Source organism: Bos mutus, chromosome 3 (genome assembly GCF_027580195.1).
Source record: "Bos mutus isolate GX-2022 chromosome 3, NWIPB_WYAK_1.1, whole genome shotgun sequence".
In the NCBI taxonomy this organism is placed as follows: Eukaryota; Metazoa; Chordata; class Mammalia; order Artiodactyla; family Bovidae; genus Bos; species Bos mutus.
Window position 1 is genome coordinate 12434043 of NC_091619.1, and position 19679 is coordinate 12453721.

Genomic DNA, 19679 nt, shown 5'->3' on the forward strand with positions numbered 1-19679 from the left:
GTGTTTTAGGAATAAAACATGCTTAGTGTGCATGCATTTTAAAAAGTTTTTTTTTTTTTTAAAGCACATTGGAACATTTGCCCAGTTATTTTAGTATGATTCAGTATCTTAAATTTTCTTTTTCTTTTTTCCTTTTGGTAAAAATGTATATAACATAAAACTACTATCTTAGTTATTTTCAAGCATATTAATTAGTGTTAAAGTATATTCATGCTGTTGTGCCACCAATCTCCAGAACTTCCTCTTTAAAAACTGAAAATCTATACCTATTGAACACGAACTTCTCCATTTCTTCCTTCTTCAGCACCTGGCAACTGCCATTCTCCTTTCTGTTATTGTGAATTTGACTACTTTAGATACCTCATGTAAGTGGAACCATACATTGCCTTTTTGTGACTGGCTTGTGTCACTTAGCATAATGTCCTCAAGGCTTATCCATGTTGTGGCATGTGTCAGACTTCCCATCCTTTTTAGGGCTGGATGATATTCCATTGCATGTATACACATTTTGTTCTTCCATTCACTTCCTCTTGACTATGGTGAATAGTGCTGCTATGAACATAGGTGTGCAAATATCTCTTCAGAATTCCGCTTTCATTTCTTCGAGTGTATACCCAGAAGTGGAATTGCTAGATCACATGGTAATAATTCTATTTTTAATTTTCTGAGGAACCTCTGTACTATTTTCCATAGCAGCTATACATTTCACATTCTACCAGCAGTGTGTGAGAGGTTTTGATTTGCATTTCCCTAATGACTTGTGATGCTGAGCATCTTTTCATATGCTTTTTGGCCATTTGTATATAATCTTTAATATTTTGAGCTTTAAAAGTAAATTAAGTGGGAGGGCGGGGGTAACGTGCTGACACAAACATTGGAAATGAGTGGAGTTTGTAAGATAAAAGGCAAGAAGAACATATATAAATACTGTAGGCTTCTTTATAGTTGTTTACCACAGAAGTGTAGGTTAACAATTCTGATACTGTTTTAGTTTTGCAAGATGAAAAAGTTTTAGTGATCTGTCTGACAACAATGTGAATATAATTAACACTATTGAACTGTACACTTATAAATGATTTACATGGTAGATTTCTTGTTACTCATTTTTTCTCACCAGCAATTAAATAAAGGTAAACACAGTTATCATGTAACCCAGCAATTTCACTCCTAGGTATACACTCAAGAGAGAAAACTATATATCCACATAAAAACTTATATGCAAATATTCATAGCTGCATTACTCATAATAGCTAAAATGTGAAAACTACCCAGATGTTCATCATTGGATAAGCAAAACTGGTATATCTAGACAGTGAAATATTATTTAGTCTTGAAAAAGAAACAAAACAGTGATACATACCTTGGAAATGTTATGCCAAGTGAAAGAAGCCAGACACAAAGTTACACGTATATGATTCCAGAAGGATTTGCAAAACAAATCTATAAAAAAAAATTAGAGTAGTGGCTTCTAGGAACTGTGGGAAGTGGGGAATGGAGAGAGACTGCTAGTGGGTATGACAGTTTCTTTTTGGGGTGATGATATGTTCTGGAATTAGGTAATAGGGATGTCTACACAGTCTTGTGAACATACTAAAAACCAGTGAATTATAGTATGGGAGTTGTATCTCTTTTTCTTTTTAAAGAAAGAAATCACCATAAAACATAGCAATTTCATGGTATTTCCTAATGGGATGTACATACACACACACACTATTTTCAGTAATTTTTGAAAAGGAAATTTAACATTGGGTTCTTAACATTTGCTATTAATTAACTTTATATGATAAATATAAAAGTATTTATATCAAGTAATTTCCCTATTATAAACCTTCATCTGATGTGAGAGATAGAGAGATGTTCACTTGAAAGATGTGACCAAGACTTACTTTTCTTGCAAGGTATCAAGAATATTTTTAGCTTGAATATTTGTACATTTTTAAGCCTTTGAAAATTGTGAAATAACTTATAAAAGTTCATGAAATATGAAAATACAGTTTAATGTAACCACAGAGTAAAAGAAATAGAAGATTGTTATCACCCCCTGCACCCCCAGCAGGATTTGCCTGATCATAATTCTGTTTGAAAAGTATGTCCTAGTTTCTTTTGATATGTTCAACCTTAATTTTATTTCCTTGAAATAAAACTAGTGTACCTTGTTGTTTATAGCTTGGGCCTCGTTATTTTCAGCATTTAGAGTCTCTAGTGTCTTTTATTGTCTTATTTCTGTTGGTTCTGATTTACGGTGTCTAGACTCCTAATAAATCAGTACCAACAAATCACTGCAGATGGTGACTGCAGCCATGAAATTAAAGACGCTTACTCCTTGGAAGGAAAGTTATGTCCAACCTAGATAGCATATTCAAAAGCAGAGACATTACTTTGCCAACAAAGGTCTGTCTAGTCAAGGCTATGGTTTTTCCCGTGGTCATGTATGGATGTCATAGTTGGACTGTGAAGAAAGCTGAGCACTGAAGAATTGATGCTTTTGAACTGTGGTGTTGGAGAAGACTCTTGAGAGTCCCTTGGATTGCAAGGAGATCCAGCCAGTCCATTCTAAAGGAGATCAGCCCTGGGATTTCTTTGGAGGGAATGATGCTAAAGCTGAAACTCCAGTACTTTGGCCACCTCATGTGAAGAGTTGACTCATTGGAAAAGACTCTGATGCTGGGAGGGATTGGGGGCAGGAAGAGAAGGGGATGACAGAGGATGAGATGGCTGGATGGCATCACTGACTTGATGGACGTGAGTCTGAGTGAACTCCGGGAGTTGGTGATGGACAGGGAGGCCTGGTGTGCTGCGATTCATGGGGTCGCAAAGAGTCGGACACGACTGAGCGGCTGAACTGAACTGACTCCTAATATACCTTATTTTCTTTGAATCCTAGGATGATGATATTTTCCTCCACAGAGGATTTTTGTTTATTTCTCATAAGCTACTAAGGGCATTCATAGTCAAGGCCATAGGTCTGCAATCTGTTTATGTAAAGGATCAGATAGTAAATATTACAGGCTTTGAGGACCATAGAGTTATGTTGCAGTTACTCAGCTGTGCTGTTGTAGTTGAAAGCAGCCATAGACAATATGCAAACAAGTAGGCACAGCTGTGTTTCAACAAATGTTTTTTATGGACATGGAAATTTGCATTTCATATAGTTTTTTATTCATGAAATATTAAAAAAAATTTTCCCCACAGTCATTTGAAAAAATGTGAAAATGATTCTTAGCTTGCATTCATACAAAACTAAGTAGCAAACCACATTGGCCTGGAAGTCTTAGTTTGCTAACCTCTTTTATGGGATCAGAGCTTGAGGTTTCAGTTCAGTTCACTTCAGTTGCTCAGTTGTGTCCAGCTCTTTGTGACCCCATGGACTGAAACACACCAGGCCTCCCTGTCCATCACCAACTCCCAAAGCTTGCTCAAACCCATGTCCATCGAGTCGGTGATGCCATCCAGCTATCTCATCCTCTGTCGTCCCCTTCTCCTCCTGCCCTCAGTCTTTCCCAGCATCAGTCTTTTCCAATGAGTCAGCTCTTCGCATCAGGTGGCCAAAGTATTGGAGTTTCAGCTTCAGCATCAGTCCTTCCAATGAATATCCAGGACTGATTTCCTTTAGGATGGACCGGTTTGATCTTCTTGCAGTCCAAGGGACTCTCAAGAGTCTTCTTCAACACTACAGTTCAAAAGCATCAATTCTTCGGCACTCAACTTTCTTTATAGTCCAACTCTCACATCCATACATGACTACTGTAAAAACCATAGCTTTGAGTATATAGACCTTTGTTGGCAAAGTGATGTCTCTGCTTTTTAATGTTCTGTCTAGGTTGGTCATAGCTTTTCTTTCAATGAGTAAGCATCTTTTAATTTCATGGCAGCAGTCACCATCTGCAGTGATTTTGGAGCCCAAAAAAATAAAGTCTCTCATGTTTCCACTGTTTCCTTTTCTACTTACCATAAAGTGATAGGACTGGATGCCGTGATCTTAGTTTTCTAAATGTTGTTTTAAGCCAACTTTTTCACTTTCCTCTTTCACTTTCATCAAGAGGCTTATTAGTTCCTCTTCACTTTCTGCCATAAGGGTGGTGTCATCTGCATATCTGAGGTTATTAATATTTCTCCCAGCAATCTTGATTCCAGCTTGTGCTTCATTCAGCCGGAATTTCACTTGATGTACTCTGCATATAAGTTAAATAAGCAGGGTGACAATATACAGCCTTGATGTACTCCTTTCCTGATTTGGAACCAGTCTGTTTTCCATGTCCAGTTCAAACTGTTGCTTCTTGACCTGCATACAGATTTCTCAGGAGGCAGGTAAGGTGGTTTGATATTCCCATCACTTTAAGAATTTTCCACAGTTCGTTGTGATCCACACAGTCAAAGGTTTTCGCTTAGTCAATAAAGCGGAAGTAGATGTTCTTCTGAAATTCTCTTGCTTTTTCTATGATCCAGTGGATATTGGCAATTTGATTTCTGGTTCCTCTGCCTTTTCTAAATCCAGCTTGAACATCTGGAAGTTCATGGTTCATGTACTATTAAAGTCTGTCTTGCAAAATTTTGAGCATTACTTTGCTAACGTGTGAGATGAGTGCAATTGTGCTATAGTTTGAACATTCTTTGCCATTGCTTTTTGGGATTGGAATGAAAACTGACCTTTTCCAGTCCTGTGGCCACTGCTGAGTTTTCCACATTTGCTGGCATATTGAGTGCAGCACCTTAACAGCATCATCTTTGAGGATTTGAAATAGCTGAACTGGAATTCCATCACCTCTGCTAGCTTTGTTCGTAGTGATGCTTCCTAAGGCCCGCTTGACTTCACATTCTAGGATGTCTGGCTCTAGGTGAGTGATCACACCATCCTGGATGTTTGGGTCATGAAGATCTTTTTTGTATAGTTCTTCAGTGTATTCTGAAGAAGGAAATGGCAACCCACTCCAGTATTCTTGCCTGGAAAATCCCATGGACAGAGGAGCCTGGTAGGCTACAGTCCATGGCGTCGCAAAGAGTCGGACACGACTGAACGACTTCACTTCACTTCACTTCAGTGTATTCTTGCCACGTCTTCTTAGTATCTTCAGCTTCTGTTGTGTCCATGCCATTTCTTTTATTGTGCCCATCTTTGCATGAAATGTTCCCTTGGTATCTCTAATTTTCTTGAAGAGATCTCTAGTCTTTCCCATTGTTTTCCTCTGTTTCTTTGCATTGATCACTGAGGAAGGCTTTCTTATCTCTCCTTGCTATTCTTTGGAATTCTGCATTCAAATGGGTATATCTTTCCTTTTCTCCTTTGCCTTTAGCTTAGTGGGCCTGTAATATAAGAAGTTGTGGATCCACTGTAGTACTTTGAGATGTCTTTGCAAAACTGGGAGCAGGGTAAGGAATTCTCCAAGCCTCTGCTCCTGGTGAAGACTGAACAGTGTCACTTTTCTGGACTCCAGTCCTCTTCCAGATCTCAGTCCAGTCCTTCTTCACTTCATTGGCTGTATAATGCTTTTAAGAAGTTTTTTTTTTTTTTTTTTCATCCCGCTTTTTAAATTGCCTTTAGCTTACTTGGGCTTCCCTGATAGCTCAGTTGGTTAAGAATCTGCCTGCAATGCAGGAGACCCCAATTCGATTCCTGGGTCAGGAAGATCCGCTGGAGAAGGGATAGGCTACCTACTCTACTACTCTTGGGCTTCCCTTGTGGCTTAGCTGGTAAAGAATCCGCCTGCAATGCGGGAGACCTGGGTTTGATCCCTAGGTTGGGAAGATCCCCTGGAGAAGGGAAAGGCTACCCACTCCAGTATTCTGGCCTGGAGAATTCCATGGACTGTGTAGTTGATAGGCTCACAAAGAGTCTGACACAAGTGAGCGACTTTCACTTTTACCTTTCACTTTCAGCAAGAAAGTTTGTCTAGATTATTTATTTTGACAATGCCAGAAGCCAGAAATGTTCAGTATCTCTTAAGTTTAACTGTTTTACCTCTTCAGATGCTTGAGTTTAGAGAGGAGATAAGTGGAGTTGAGGAAGAAAAAAGGCTGAGATATATAAAGTTTTAAACATATTTTTCCTTATGAATGAAGAAAATAGTATATAGCTAAGCTAAATATAATGAATTTCCCTAATCCATGTGTTATCTAATTATTTTTTGTCTTTCTGTTTCAAACATATTATGAGAACTCACTTGGCAAACGGATGGATTCATGTTCACCAATCACTTACTGAAGGCTTATTTGAAATATTAGTGAAATGGCCATTTACTAACGAGATGTAATGGTTAATTTTTGGAAATCAGATGTATCTATAAGGAGGATCTTTCAAATGTGTTCCTTTGAACTAAAACTAAATAAAAAGTAAGGAATTAAAAGTTGTATTTATTTAATACTAACTAAAGTTTTATGCTCTTAGGCGGTCCTAGAGGCACGGACCTTTGTCTTAAATAGATCACAAACATGCAGGTGATGCAAGGCACTGGTCATATGCCCTAAATCCTATCCCTACCCCTCACCGTCCTTCCGCCCCTTTTAGTTTCACCTCCATTGTGGTCTCATGTCTGCTGGATGTTGAAATAAAATTGTAGAGAGCTAAAATACCATCTCTAAGTAAACATGGAAGAACTGTGGACATTTTTTTCACCTCTTGGGAATCAAACTGCCAGATTCTTTCATAGCACCCTTTCCTCCTCTGCATTACTTAATAAGGAGCTAAAACCATTTTCCTGCAAAGTCTGTGTAATCACTTAGACATCCATTGTCATATTTTTCTAATTCTTATCCAGTTTTCTGAAGCTACTCTAAATTTCTTAATTCTGTCCTTGAATGAAAAAAAAAAAAGACCTATTCACAGCTTCTAAGTAAAGTACAATAATAGCTACCATATACCAAATACTTATAGTTTGGCAGGCATTGCTTTGTTGTGTTTATTCATGATACAGCTTTTTTAAAGAGTTGAAAAGCTGAACATTTTATAGTAAAAATGAATGTAGTATTGAATAGTATCACAAAACATACTTTCATGTTACGTTAGGAGATACTTGGATTTAGTGAATTACTGATGTGACCCACCTTGAGATTGTTGGTGCTTTTGTTGGGTTTTATATGTTTGTGTCTTGTAGCTGTAAAATAATACTTAAAAAAAAATATAGCCAGTATCTTCTAAAGCTCTTTGGAATGCTAGGAGTTTCCCTTAAAATTTCTCTGAAGTTCTTATTTATCTCAATATTTAAAACACTTTTGTTTGTAGACTTGGAGATAGATCTAAACTATGTAACATCATTCTTATAGGAAAGATTTTTTTTAAGTTGCAAAAAATGTCTTATAAGTAGACTTTTATAGCACCAAACTGCTTTGAACTTCTATGATAATAGTAGTTTATTCATCACATTGACTAATTTTCAGATAGTTAATTTTCTCATAGTCACAATAGAGCAGTTGATTTTACTGTGTCCTATTTCATGATTTGAATGAGATGATGAATTTTGACTGTATGTGTTGTGAAGCTATAATATTGGACATTTTCTGTTTTTCGGGGACAAGGTATATATCTCATGTTGTGTGTCTACCTATAAAATCAAAATTTAGAACCATGCTCTGGGTATGCAGAAAATATTGGTAGGAAAACTGTTTAATTTTTTTTTATGTGCCCATTCTTAAATTTTTTCTTTCAGGTTGTACCTACAACAGATCATATAGATACAGAGAAATTGAAAGCCAGAGAACAGATTAAGTTTTTCGAAGAAGTTCTCCTATTTGAGGATGAACTTCATGATCATGGAGTTTCAAGCCTGAGTGTGAAAATTGTGAGTATTGTGAATTTGTTTAAAATTAACTTCTTTAATTTTTGCTATTGGTTAGAAATATGACTCACTTCAAATCACAGTGTTAACATGATGTCATGTAGAGTTTCACTTGAGTCTAGGATACATCTTATTAACATCCGTTATAAAATTCACAAGTCTTAGCATATCGCTAAGACTTTAGCAAAGCATTTTTTTTTTTGTAGTTTAGCAAAGCATTTTTTTTTTTGTAGGCCCTTCTAGTTACTTTGTGGTTTGTTTATTGTTTAATTTGAATGAAAATTATAGCTTAATTTCCTTTTGTTAATGAAGTTTCTTTTTTATCATCTATTTGTTTTTGGCTGTGCTGCATTTCCGTTGCTTCACACAGGCTTTTCTGTGGCTTTTCTGGTGAGTGAGGGCTGCTCTCTGCTGTGGTGCATGGTGGCTTCTCTTGCTGCAGAGTGCAGGCTTCAGGCGTACGGGCTTCAGTGGTCGCAGCTTGTGGGCTCTAGAGTGCAGGCTTAGTAGTTGTGGCACAAGGGCTTTTTTAAAAAACAAAACTAATGTATTTATTTTAATTGGAGGATAATTACTTTACAGTATTTTGATGATTTTTGCCATACATCAGCATGAGTCGGCCATAGTGTCGGCCGCATGTGTCCCCCCCGCCTCCCCCCATTTTGAACTCTGCTTCCACTTCCCTCCCCACCCTATTCCCAGGGCACTGACGTTGGGTACCCTGCTTTATTCATCAAACTTGCATTGCTTATACGTTTTATATATGGCACTATATATGTTTTAATGCTATTCTCTCAAATCATCCCACCCACTCGTTCTCTTACTGAGGCCAAAAGTCTGGTCTTTACCTCTCTGTTTCCTTTGCTGCCCTGCATGTAGGATTGTTGGTACCATCTTTCTAAATTCCATATATATGCATTAATATACAATATTTGTCTTTCTTCTTCTGACTTACTTCACTCTGTATAATAGGCTCTAGGTTCATCCACCTCATTAGAACTGACTCAAATGTGTTCCTTTTTATAGCTGAGTAATATTCCATTGTGTCTGTGTACCACAACTTCCTTATCCATTCATCTGCTGATGGATGTCTAGGTTGCTTCCATGTCCTAGCTATTGTAAATAGTGCTGCAGTGAACACTGGGGTACATGTGTCTCTTTCACTTCTGGTTTCCTCGGGGTATATGCCCCGCAGTGGGGTTGCTGGGTCATATGGCAGTTCCATTCTTGGTTTTTTAAGGAATCTCCACACTGTTCTCCATAGTGGATGTACCAGTTTGCATTCCCACCAACAGTGTAAGAGGATTCCCTTTTCTCTATACCCTCTCCCGGAGAAGGCAATGGGACCCCACTCCGGCACTCTTGCCTGGAAAATCCCATGGATGGAGGAACCTGGTGGGCCACAGTCCATGGGGTCACTAAGAGTCAGACAAGACTCAGTGACTTCACTCTCACTTTTCACTTCTATGCATTGGAGAAGGAAATAGCAACCCACTCCAGTGTTCTTGCCTGGAGAATCCCAGGGACGGGGGAGCCTGGTGGGCTGCCGTGTATGGGGTCGCACAGAGTCGGACACGACTGAAGTGACTTAGCAGCAGCAGCACACCCTCTCCAGCATTTATTGTTTGTAGACTTTTTGATGATGGCTGGAACATAAAATTAACTGGACCAAAAAGAAGGCTGAGTGCCAAAGAATTAACATTTTTGAATTGTGGTGCTGGAGAAGACTCTTGAGAGTTCCTTGGACAGCAGGGAGATTAAGCCAGTCAATCCTAAAGGAAATCAACCCTGAATATTCATTGGAAGGGCTGATGCTGAAGCTCCAATACTTTGGCCACCTGATGCAAAGAGCTGACTCATTGGAAAGGACCCTAATGCTGGAAAAGATTGAGGGCAAGAGGAGAAGGAGGTAACAGAGGATGAGATGGTTGGATGGCATCGCTGACTCAATGGAGATGAGTTTGAGCAAATTCAGGGAAATAGTGAAGTATAGAAGAGCCTGTCGTGCTGCAGTCAATGGGATCACAAAGAGTTGGATATGACTTAGTGACTGAAAAACAGCAACAGTAATTCTAACTGGTGTGAGATAATACCTTATTGTGGTTTTGATTTACATTTCTCTAATAATGAGTGATGTTGAGCATGAGTGATGTTTATTAGCTATCTGTCTTCTTTGGAGAAATGTCTGTTTAGGTCTTTTGCCCACTTTTTGATTGGGTTGTTTGTTTTTCTGGTATTGAGCTACATGAGCTGCTTGTATATTTTGGAAATTAATTCTTTGTCAGTTTCGTTTGCTATTGTTTTCTCCCATTATGAGGGCTGTCTTTTCACTTTGTTTATAGTTTTCTTTGTTGTGCAAAAGCTTTTATGTTAGGTCCCATTTGTTAATTTTTGTTATTATTTTCATTACTTTGGGAGGTGGGTCACAGAGGATCTTGCTGTGATTTATGTTGGAGAGTGTTCTATGTTTTCCTCTCAGAGTTTTATAGTCTCTGGTCCACATTTAGGTCTTTAATCCATTTCGAGTATATTTTTGTGTGTGGTGTCAGAAATTGTACTTTTATTTTTTTACATGTAGTTGACCAGTTTTCCCAGTACCACTTGTTGAAGAGACTGTCTTTTCTCCATTTTATATTTTTTAATTCTTTATCAAAGATTAGGTGTCCATAGATGCATGGATTTATCTCCAACCTTTCTATTTTGATTTATATTTTCTTTGTGTCAGTACCATACTGTCTTGACGACTGTAGCTTTGTAGTATAGTCTGAAGTCAGAAAGGTTGATTCCTCTATTTCCATTATTCTTTCTCAAGATTGCTCTGGCCATTTGGGGTCTTTTGGGAACATGGGCTTTAGTTGCTCCATGGTGTGTGAAATCTCCTCATCTAGGGATCAACCCCATGTCCTCTGCTTTGGCAGGTGGATTCCTATCTACTGTACCACCAGGGAAGTCATATATCTTAACTTTCACACTTCTGAATTAAAATGTTTATAGTTTCCCTTCTTGTGCAGAAGCTTTTAATTTTAATTAGGTCCCTTTTATTTATTTTTGCTTTTATTTCCAATATTCTGGGAGGTGAGTCATAGAGGATCCTGCTGTGGTTTATGTCAGAGAGTGTTTTGCCTATGTTTTCCTCTAGGAGTTTTATAGTTTCTGGTCTTACATTTAGATCTTTAATCCATTTTGAGTTATTTTTGTGTATGGTGTTAGAAAGTGTTCTAGTTTCATTCTCTTGCAAGTGGTTGACCAGTTTTCCCAGCACCACTTGTTAAAGAGATTGTCTTTTCTCTGTTGTATATTCTTGCCTCCTTTGTCAAAGATAACGTGTCCATAGGTGCATGGATTTATCTCTGGGCTTTCTATTTTGTTCCATTGGTCTATATTTCTGTCTTTGTGCCAGTACCATACTGTCTTGATGACTGTGGCTTTATAGTAGAGACTGAAGTCAGGAGGGTTTATTCCTCCAGTTCCATTCTTCTTTCTCAAGATTGCTTTGGCTATTTGAAGTTTTTGTATTTCCATACAAATTGTGAAATTATTTGTTCTAGCTCTGTGAAAAATAACCATTGGTAGCTTGATAGGGATTGCATTGAATCTATAGATTGCTTTGGGTAATATACTCATTTTCACTATATTGATTCTTCTGATCCATGGACACGGTATATTTCTCCATCTATTAGTGTCCTTTTTGATTTCTTTCACCAGTGTTTTATAGTTTTCTATATATAGGTCTTTTGTTTCTTTAGGTAAATATATTCCTAAGTATTCTTTTCATTGAAATGGTGAATGGAATTGTTTCCTTAATTTCTCTTTCTGTTTTCTCATTGTTATTGTATAGAAATGCAAGGGATTTGTGTGTGTTGATTTTATATCCTGCAACTTTACTATATTCATTGATTAGCTCTAGTAATTTTCTGGTGGAGTGTTTAGGGTATTCTATGTAGAGGATCATGTTATGTGCAAACAGTGAGAGTTTTACTTCTTCTTTTCCAATCTGGATACCTTTTGTTTCTTTTTCTGCTCTGATTGCTGTGGCCAAAACTTCCAAAACTATGTTGAATTGTAGTGGTGAGAGTGGGCACCCTTGTCTTGTTCCTGACTTTAGGGGAAATGCTTTCAATTTTTCACCATTGAGGATAATATTTGCTGTGGGTTTATCATATATAGCTTTTATTATGTTGAGGTATGTTCCTTCTATTCCTGCTTTCTGTAGGGTTTTCATCATAAATGGATGTTGAATTTTGTCAAAGGCTTTCTCTGTATATATTGAGATAATCATGTGGTTTTTATTTTTCAATTTGTTAATGTGGTGTATTTCGTTGATTGATTTGTGGATATTGAAGAATCCTTGCATCCCTGGGATAAAGCCCACTTGGTCATGATGTGTAATCTTTTTACTATGTTGGTGGATTCTGTTTGCTAGGATTTTGTTAAGGACTTTTGCATCCATGTTCCTTGGTGGCTCATACGGTAAAGCATCTGCCTGCAGTGCAGGAGACCCGGGTTCGATCCCTGGGTGGGGAAGATCGAAGGAAATGGCAACACACTCCAGTACTCTTGCCTGGAAAATTCCATGGACTGAGGAGCCTGGTAGGCTACAGTCCATGGGATTGCAAAGAGTTGGACATGACTGAGTGGCTTGTTTCAGTTTCATCAGTGATACTGGCCTGTAGTTTTCTTTTTTTTGTGGCATCTTTGTCTGGTTTTGGTATTAGGGTGATGGTGGCCTCATAGAATGAGTTTGGAAGTTTACCTTCCTCTGCAATTTTCTGGAAGAGTTAGCTCTTCTCTAAATTTTTGGTAGAATTCAGCTGTGAAATTGTTTGGTCCTTGACTTTTGTTGGCTGGAAGATTTCTGATTACAGGTTTGATTTCTGTGCTTGTGATGGTCTGTTAAGATTTTCTGTTTCTTCCTGGTTCAGTTTTGAAAAGTTGTACTTTTCTAAGAATTTGTCCATTTCTTCCAAGTTGTCCATTTTATTGGCATATAATTGCTGTTAATAGTCTTTTACAATCCTTTGTATTTCTGTGTTGTCTGTTGTGATCTCTCCATTTTCATTTCTAATTTTGTTGATTTGATTTTTCTCCCTTTGTTTCTTGATGAGTCTAGCTAAAGGTTTGTCAGTTTTATTTATCTTCTCAAAGAACCAGCTTTTGGCTTTGTTGATTTTTGCTATGGTCTCTTTTGTTCCTTTTGCATTTATTTCTGCTCTAATTTTTAAGATCTCTTTCCTTCTACTAACCCTGGTGTTCTTCATTTCTTTCTTTTCTAGTTGCTTTAGGTGTAGAGTTAGGTTATTTATTTGAGTTTTTTCTTGTTTCTTGAGGTAAGCCTGTATTGCTATGAACCTTCCCCTTAGCACTGCTTTTACAGTGTCCCATAGGTTTTGGGTTGTTGTGTTTTCATTTTTGTTTGTTTCTATGCATATTTTGATTTCTTCTGTGATTTGTTGCTTATTCAGCAGTATGTTGTTCAGCCTCCATATGCTGGAATTTTTAATAGTTTTTCTCCTGTAATTGAGATCTAATCTTACTGCATTGTGGTCAGAAAAGATGCTTGGAATGATTTCAACTTTTTTGAATTTACCAAGGCTAGATTTATGGCCCAGGATGTGGTCTATTCTGAAGAAGGTTCCGTGTGCACTTGAGAAAAAGGTGAAATTCATTGTTTTGGAGTGAAATGTCCTATAGATATCAATTAGGTCTAACTGGTCTATTGTATCATTTAAAGTTTGTGTTTTCTTGTTAATTTTCTGTTTAGTTGATCTATCCATAGGTGTGATAGTCTCCCACTATTATTGTGTTATTGTTAATTTCCCCTTTCATACTTGTTAGCATTAGTCTTACATATTGTGGTGCTCCTATGTTGGGTGCATATATATTTATAATTTTTATATCTTCTTCTTGGATTGATCCTTTCATCATTATGTAGTACCCATTTTTGTGTCTTTTCACAGCCTTTGTTTTAAAGTCTATTTTATCTGATATGAGTATTGCTACTCCTGCTTTCTTTTGGTCTCTATTTGCATGGAATATCTTTTTCCAGCCCTTCACTTTCAGTCTGTATGTGTCCCTTGTTTCAAGGTGGGTCTCTTGTAGACAACATATATAGGGGTCTTGTTTTTGTATCCATTCAGCCAGTCTTTTTCTTTTGGTTGGGGCATTCAACCCATTTACATTTAAGATAATTATTGATAAGTATGATCCCCTTGCCATTTACTTTATTGTTTTTGGTTCGAGTTTATACGCTCTTTCTGTGTTTCCTGTCTAGAGAAGATCCTTTAGCATTTGTTGGAGAGCTGGTTTGGTGGTGCTGAATTCTCTCAGCTTTTGCTTGTCTGTAAAGTTTTTGATTTTTCCTTCATATTTGAATGAGATCCTTGCTGGGTACATTAATCTGGGGTGTAGGTTATTTTCTTTCATCACTTTAAGTATGTCCTGCCATTCCCTCCTGGCCTGAAGAGTTTCTGTTGAAAGATCAGCTGTTATCCTTATGGGCATCCCCTTGTGTGTTACTTGTTGTTTTTCCTTTGCAGCTTTTAATATTTGTTCTTTGTGTTTGATCTTTGTTAATTTGATTAATATGTGTCTTGGGGTGTTTCGGCTTGGATTTATCCTGTTTGGGACTCTCTGGGTTTCTTGGACTTGGGTGATTATTTCCTTTCCCATTTTAGGGAAGTTTTAAACTATTACCTCCTCAAGTATTTTCTCATGGTCTTTATTTTTGTTGTCTTCTGGACTCCTATGATTCGAATGTTGGAACGTTTATCATTGTCCCAGAGGTCTCTGAGGTTGTCCTCATTTCTTTGAAATCTTTTTTCTTCTCTATTTCATTTATTTCTGCCATTCTATCTTCTGCCTCACTTATCCTATCTTCTGCCTCCGTTATTCTACTGTTGGTTCCCTCCAGAGTGTTTATGATCTCATTTATTGCATTATTCATTATATATTGACTCTTTTTTATTTTTTCTAGTGAACCAGTGAAGTTGCTCAGTCATGTCTGACTCTTTGCCATCCCATGGACTGTAGCATACCAGGCTCCTTCATCCATGGAATTTTCCAGACAAGAGTATTGGAGTGGGTTGCCATTTTCTTCTCCAGGGGATCTTCCTGACCCAGGGATCGAAAACCCAGGTCTCCTGCATTGCAGGCAGATGCTTTACTGTCTGAGCCACCTTTAAACCTTTCTTGTATCTTCTTGATTCTTGTCTCCAGGCTATTTATCTGTAACTCCAATTTGTTTTCAAGATTTTTGATCATTTTCACTATCATTATTCGGAATTCTTGATCAGGTAGATTCCCTAACTCTTCCTCTTTTGTTTGGTTTGGTGGGCATTTATCCTGTTCCTTTACCTGCTAGGTATTTCTCTGCCTTTTCATCTTGTTTATATTGCTGTGTTTGGGGTGGCCTTTCTGTATTCTGGCAGTTTGTGGTTCCTTTTTATTGTGGAGTTTCCTCGCTGTGGGTCGGGTTGGACGGGTGGCTTGTGAGGATTTCCTGGTTAGGGAAGCTTGTGTCGGTGTTCTGGTGGGTGGAGCTGGATTTCTTCTCTGGGGTGCAGTGAAGTGTGCAGTAATGAGTTTGAGTTGTCAGTGGGTTTGGTGTGACTTTGGGCAGCTTGTATATTGAAGCTCAGGGCTATGTTCCTGTGTTTCTGGAGAATTTGCATGGTATGTCTTGCTGTGGAGCTTTTTGGCCCTTGGGTGGTGCTTGGTTTCAGTGTAGGCATGGAGGCGTTTGATGAGCTCCTATCGATTAATGTTCCTGGTATTCAGGAGTTCTATGGTGTTCTCAGGATTTGGACTTAAGCCTCCTGCCTCTGGTTTTCAGTCTTATTCTTACAGTAGCCTCAAGACTTCTCCATCTATGCGGCACCAATGATAAAACATTTAGGTTAATGATGAAAAGTTTCTCCACAGTGAGGGACACCTGGAGAGGTTCACAGAGTTACATGGAGAAAAAAAGAGGGAGGAGGGAGATAGAGGTGACCAGGAGGAGAACAGGGGGAATCAAAAGGGGCAAGAACAAGCTCGCCAGTAATCACTTCCCTATGTACCCTCCACAGTCTGGATCCCTCAGAGATGTTCACAGTGTTACACAGAGAAGAGAAGAGGGAGGAAGGAGACAGAGGTGGCCAGAGGGCTAAAGGGGGAATCAAAAGGAGAGAGACAGATCCAGCCAGTAATCAGTTCCCTAAGTGTTTTCCACAGCCCGGAACACACAAAGAGATTCACAGATGTGGGTAGAGAAGAGAAGGGGGAGGGAGGAGATAGAGGTGACCTGGTGGAGAAAAAGGAGAGTCAAAAGGTGGAGAGAGCAATCAGGCCAGTGATCTCGCTCCCAAGTAAAAATGGGTACTGAAGATTGGGTTCTTAAAGGTACAAAGTTGATAACAAATACCAAGAAGCAAAAATTAAATATCTAGAGTAGAGGTTAGATTCTCAAAAATACAATATTAAAAAAAAACACGACAAAGTCACAAAAATTATAAAATATATATATATATATGAAGTTTGCTTTAAAAATAGGGTCTTTTTTTTTTGGCAAGGTAATATAGTAGGTTATAAAAATGAAAACTAAAGGAGTAATAAGGGACTTAAAATAAAATTTTTTTCTTTTTTTTTCAATTTAAAAAATGGTAGTAGTAAAAATATATTTAGGATTTTCTCTGGAGCTGTTGTGGACAGTGTGGGGTCAGTTCATTTTCAGATAGTTCCTTGATCCGGCTTATACTTCTCAAGATCTATAGGCCCTTTTCTATGTAGTTGGTGCTAACTACAGGGTTTTAATCTATTGCACCTGTCACTTCCAAAGCAGTTCCCTCTGTTTATTTTAGCTTCTTCTGTTCACTGGTCTCTTCAGTGTCTAATTTCCACCCTGACACAAGGGGGGTGGTGGTGGTCACTTTTTTTAGGCTCACTTGTTCAGTTGTGCTTTGGGGAGGGAGGAATACTACAAACAAATATCACTGGGGTGTGTGGGGAGTGCTTGCAATGTCTTGGCCACACTGGTTTTGCCCCTGCTCACAGCGTGTGTGCTTTCCCAATCTACACTGTTCAGGCTCTAGGTTGCTCTGATGGGGAACTGTCTGAGGCAGGCCCAGGGTTGCATGCAGTCCCCAGGTCTAAGCTGCTCATGTCCAGGTTCTCGGGTACTCCACAAAGGTGCAGACTTGGTTGGGCCTTTTGGCATTTTGTGCCCTTCCCAGGTCTGAGCAGCTCAGGTGACCAGGTGCTTGGCGAGTGCAGTCACCCCCAGTTGAAGGCTGTGACTTAATGCATACCCTGTCCCTGGCACTCGGTTTTCTGGGTGTATAATAGGCGCGCCTTCTCAGGTGTGCCATGTGTCTCTTCTGGGGAGCTGATCTCTGGCTGCGACCCTCCTGGCGGATGTCGACCATCCAGAATCCCAAGAAGTCTTGGTTGGCAACGACGTCTGCTTGCAGTTTGGTAGATGATACCTCTCTGGGGCCGTGATTGCCCCCTTCCAGCTCTGGCTGCCCTCGCCTGCCTGTCTCTGGCGGGGGATGGGCCGGGCCGCAGCCGGCTAGTTCTGCTCAGTCCTTTGTTCTGTGAGCGGGCCTGGCAGGGTCTTTAGTTCAGTTTAGTCCCTCAGTTGTGTCCGACTCTTTGCAAACCCATGAATCGCAGCACGCCAGGCCTCCCTGTCCATCACTAACTCCCGGAGTTCACTCAAACTCATGTCTATTGAGTCAGTGATGCCATCCAGCCATCTCATCCTCTGTCGTCCCCTTCTTCTCCTGCCCTCAATCCCTCCCAGCATCAGAGTCTTTTCCAATGAGTCAACTCTTCGCATGAGGTGGCCAAAGAACTGGAGTTTCAGCTTTAGCATCAGTCCTTTCAATGAACACCCAGGACTAATCTCCTTTAGAATGGACTGGTTGGATCTCCTTGCAGTCCAAGGGACTCTCAAGAGTCTTCTCCAACACCACAGTTCAAAAGCATCAATTTTTCGGCTCTCAGCTTTCTTCACAGACCAACTCTCACATCCATACATGACCACTGGAAAAACCATAGCCTTGACTAGATGGACCTTTGTTGGCAAAGTAATGTCTCTGCTTTTGAATATGCTATCTAGGTTGGTTATAATTTCATTCCAAGGAGTAAGCGTCTTTTACTTTCATGGCTGCAATCACCATCTGCAGTGATTTTGGCACCCCCAAAAATAAAGTCTGACAGTGTTTCCACTGTTTCCCCATCTATTTCCCATGAAGTGATGGGACCAGATGCCATGATCTTCGTTTTCTGAATGTTGAGCTTTAAGCCAACTTTTTCACTCTCCTCTTTCACTTTCATCAAGAGGCTTTTGAGTTCCTCTTCACTTTCTGCCATAAGGATGGTGTCATCTGCGTATCTGAGGTTATTGATATTTCTCCCGGCAATCTTGATTCCAGCTTGTGCTTCTTCCAGCCCAGCGTTTCTCATAATGTACACTGCATATAAGTTAAATAAGCAGGGTGACAATATACAGCCTTGATGTACTCCTTTTCCTATTTGGAACCAGTGTGTTGTTCCATGTCCAGTTCTAACTGTTGCTTCCTGACCTACATACAGGTTTCTCAAGAGGCAGGTCTGGTGATCTGGTATTCCCATCTCTTTCAGAATTGTTACAGTTTATTGTGATCCACACAGTCAAAGGCTTTGGCATAGTCAATAAAGCAGAAATAGATGTTTTTCTGGAACTCTCTTGCTTTTTTGATGATCCAGCAGATGTTGGCAATTTGATCTCTGTTTCTTCTGCCTTTTCTAAAACCAGCTTGAATATCTGGAAGTCCACAGTTCATGTATTGCTGAAGCCTGGCTTGGAGAATATTGAGCATGACTTTACTAGCGTGTGAGATGAGTGCAATTGTGTGGTAGTTTGAGCATTCTTTGGCATTGCCTTTCTTTGGGATTGGAATGAAAACTGACCTTTCCAGTCCAGTGGCCACTGCTGAGAACTGGAATTCCATTACCTCCACCAGCTTTGTTCGTAGTGATGCTTTCTAAGGCCCACTTGACTTCCCATTCCAGGATGTCTGGCTCTAGGTGAGTGATCACACCATTGTGGTTTTCTGGGTCATGAAGATCTTTTTTGTACAGTTCTTCTGTGTATTCTTGCCACCTCTTCTTAATATCTTCTGCTTCTGTTAGGTCCATAGCTATCCCACAGTCTGGGTTGCTATCTCAAGCTAGTTCCCTCAGATTGCCCTCGGGGCATTCAGGTCCAGTCCTTATCCTTAGCAATGCAGCCCGCGCCTCCCTGTCCAGCCCCTGTTTGCTAGTGGCGGATGTGAGCCTCTGGGCTGCTGCTCTGCTGGAGTTGCTGTTAGGCACGTAATCTGTGGGTTTTAATTATTTATTTGTTTTTCCTTCCGATTATTTTGCCCTCTGAGATTCCAAGGCTTGCCATAGGCCCGCCGGAGAGAGTGTTTCCTGGTGTTTGGGAGCATCTCTTTTTTAAGACTCCCTTCCCAGGATGGATCTCTGTCCCTACCTCTTTTGTCTTTCTTTTTGTCTTTTTTATTTTGTCCTACCTCCTCTCCAAGACAATGGGCTGCCTTTCTGGGTGCTTGATGTCCTCTGCCAGCATTCAGAGATTGTTTTGTGGAATTTGCTCAGCGTTCAAATGTTCTTTTGATGAATTTGTCGGGGAGAAAGTGGTCTTCCCGTCCTATTCCTCTACCATCTTAGGACCGCCTCCCACCTACTTCTTTAAATACTTTTTTTTTAACCCCTCCATTATAGCACTTATCATAAGGACTGCCAAAAACAAAGGCCCAGCATCAAACATTGTTTTTGGAGCATGATACTGATATTGTGATTTAAATAATAATAAAGAATGAAAACAGTAAGTCAAAAGCAGCAATAAATGTGTTTTAAAGCTGAGTTTTCTGTAGAATCATAGGA

The 19679-nt window shown here is 39.4% G+C and overlaps 1 protein-coding gene across 2 annotated transcripts in view; it reads left to right on the plus strand.

Moving 5' to 3' along the window:
- Positions 1–19679, plus strand: part of TIPRL (TOR signaling pathway regulator) — a 71102-nt gene that overhangs the window by 12582 nt on the left and 38841 nt on the right. For both annotated transcript variants that reach the window (XM_005896971.3, XM_070366912.1), the window contains one exon: positions 7641–7772. In XM_005896971.3, coding sequence (XP_005897033.1) covers positions 7641–7772 — 132 coding nt within the window. The remainder of the gene's footprint in view (positions 1–7640; positions 7773–19679) is intronic.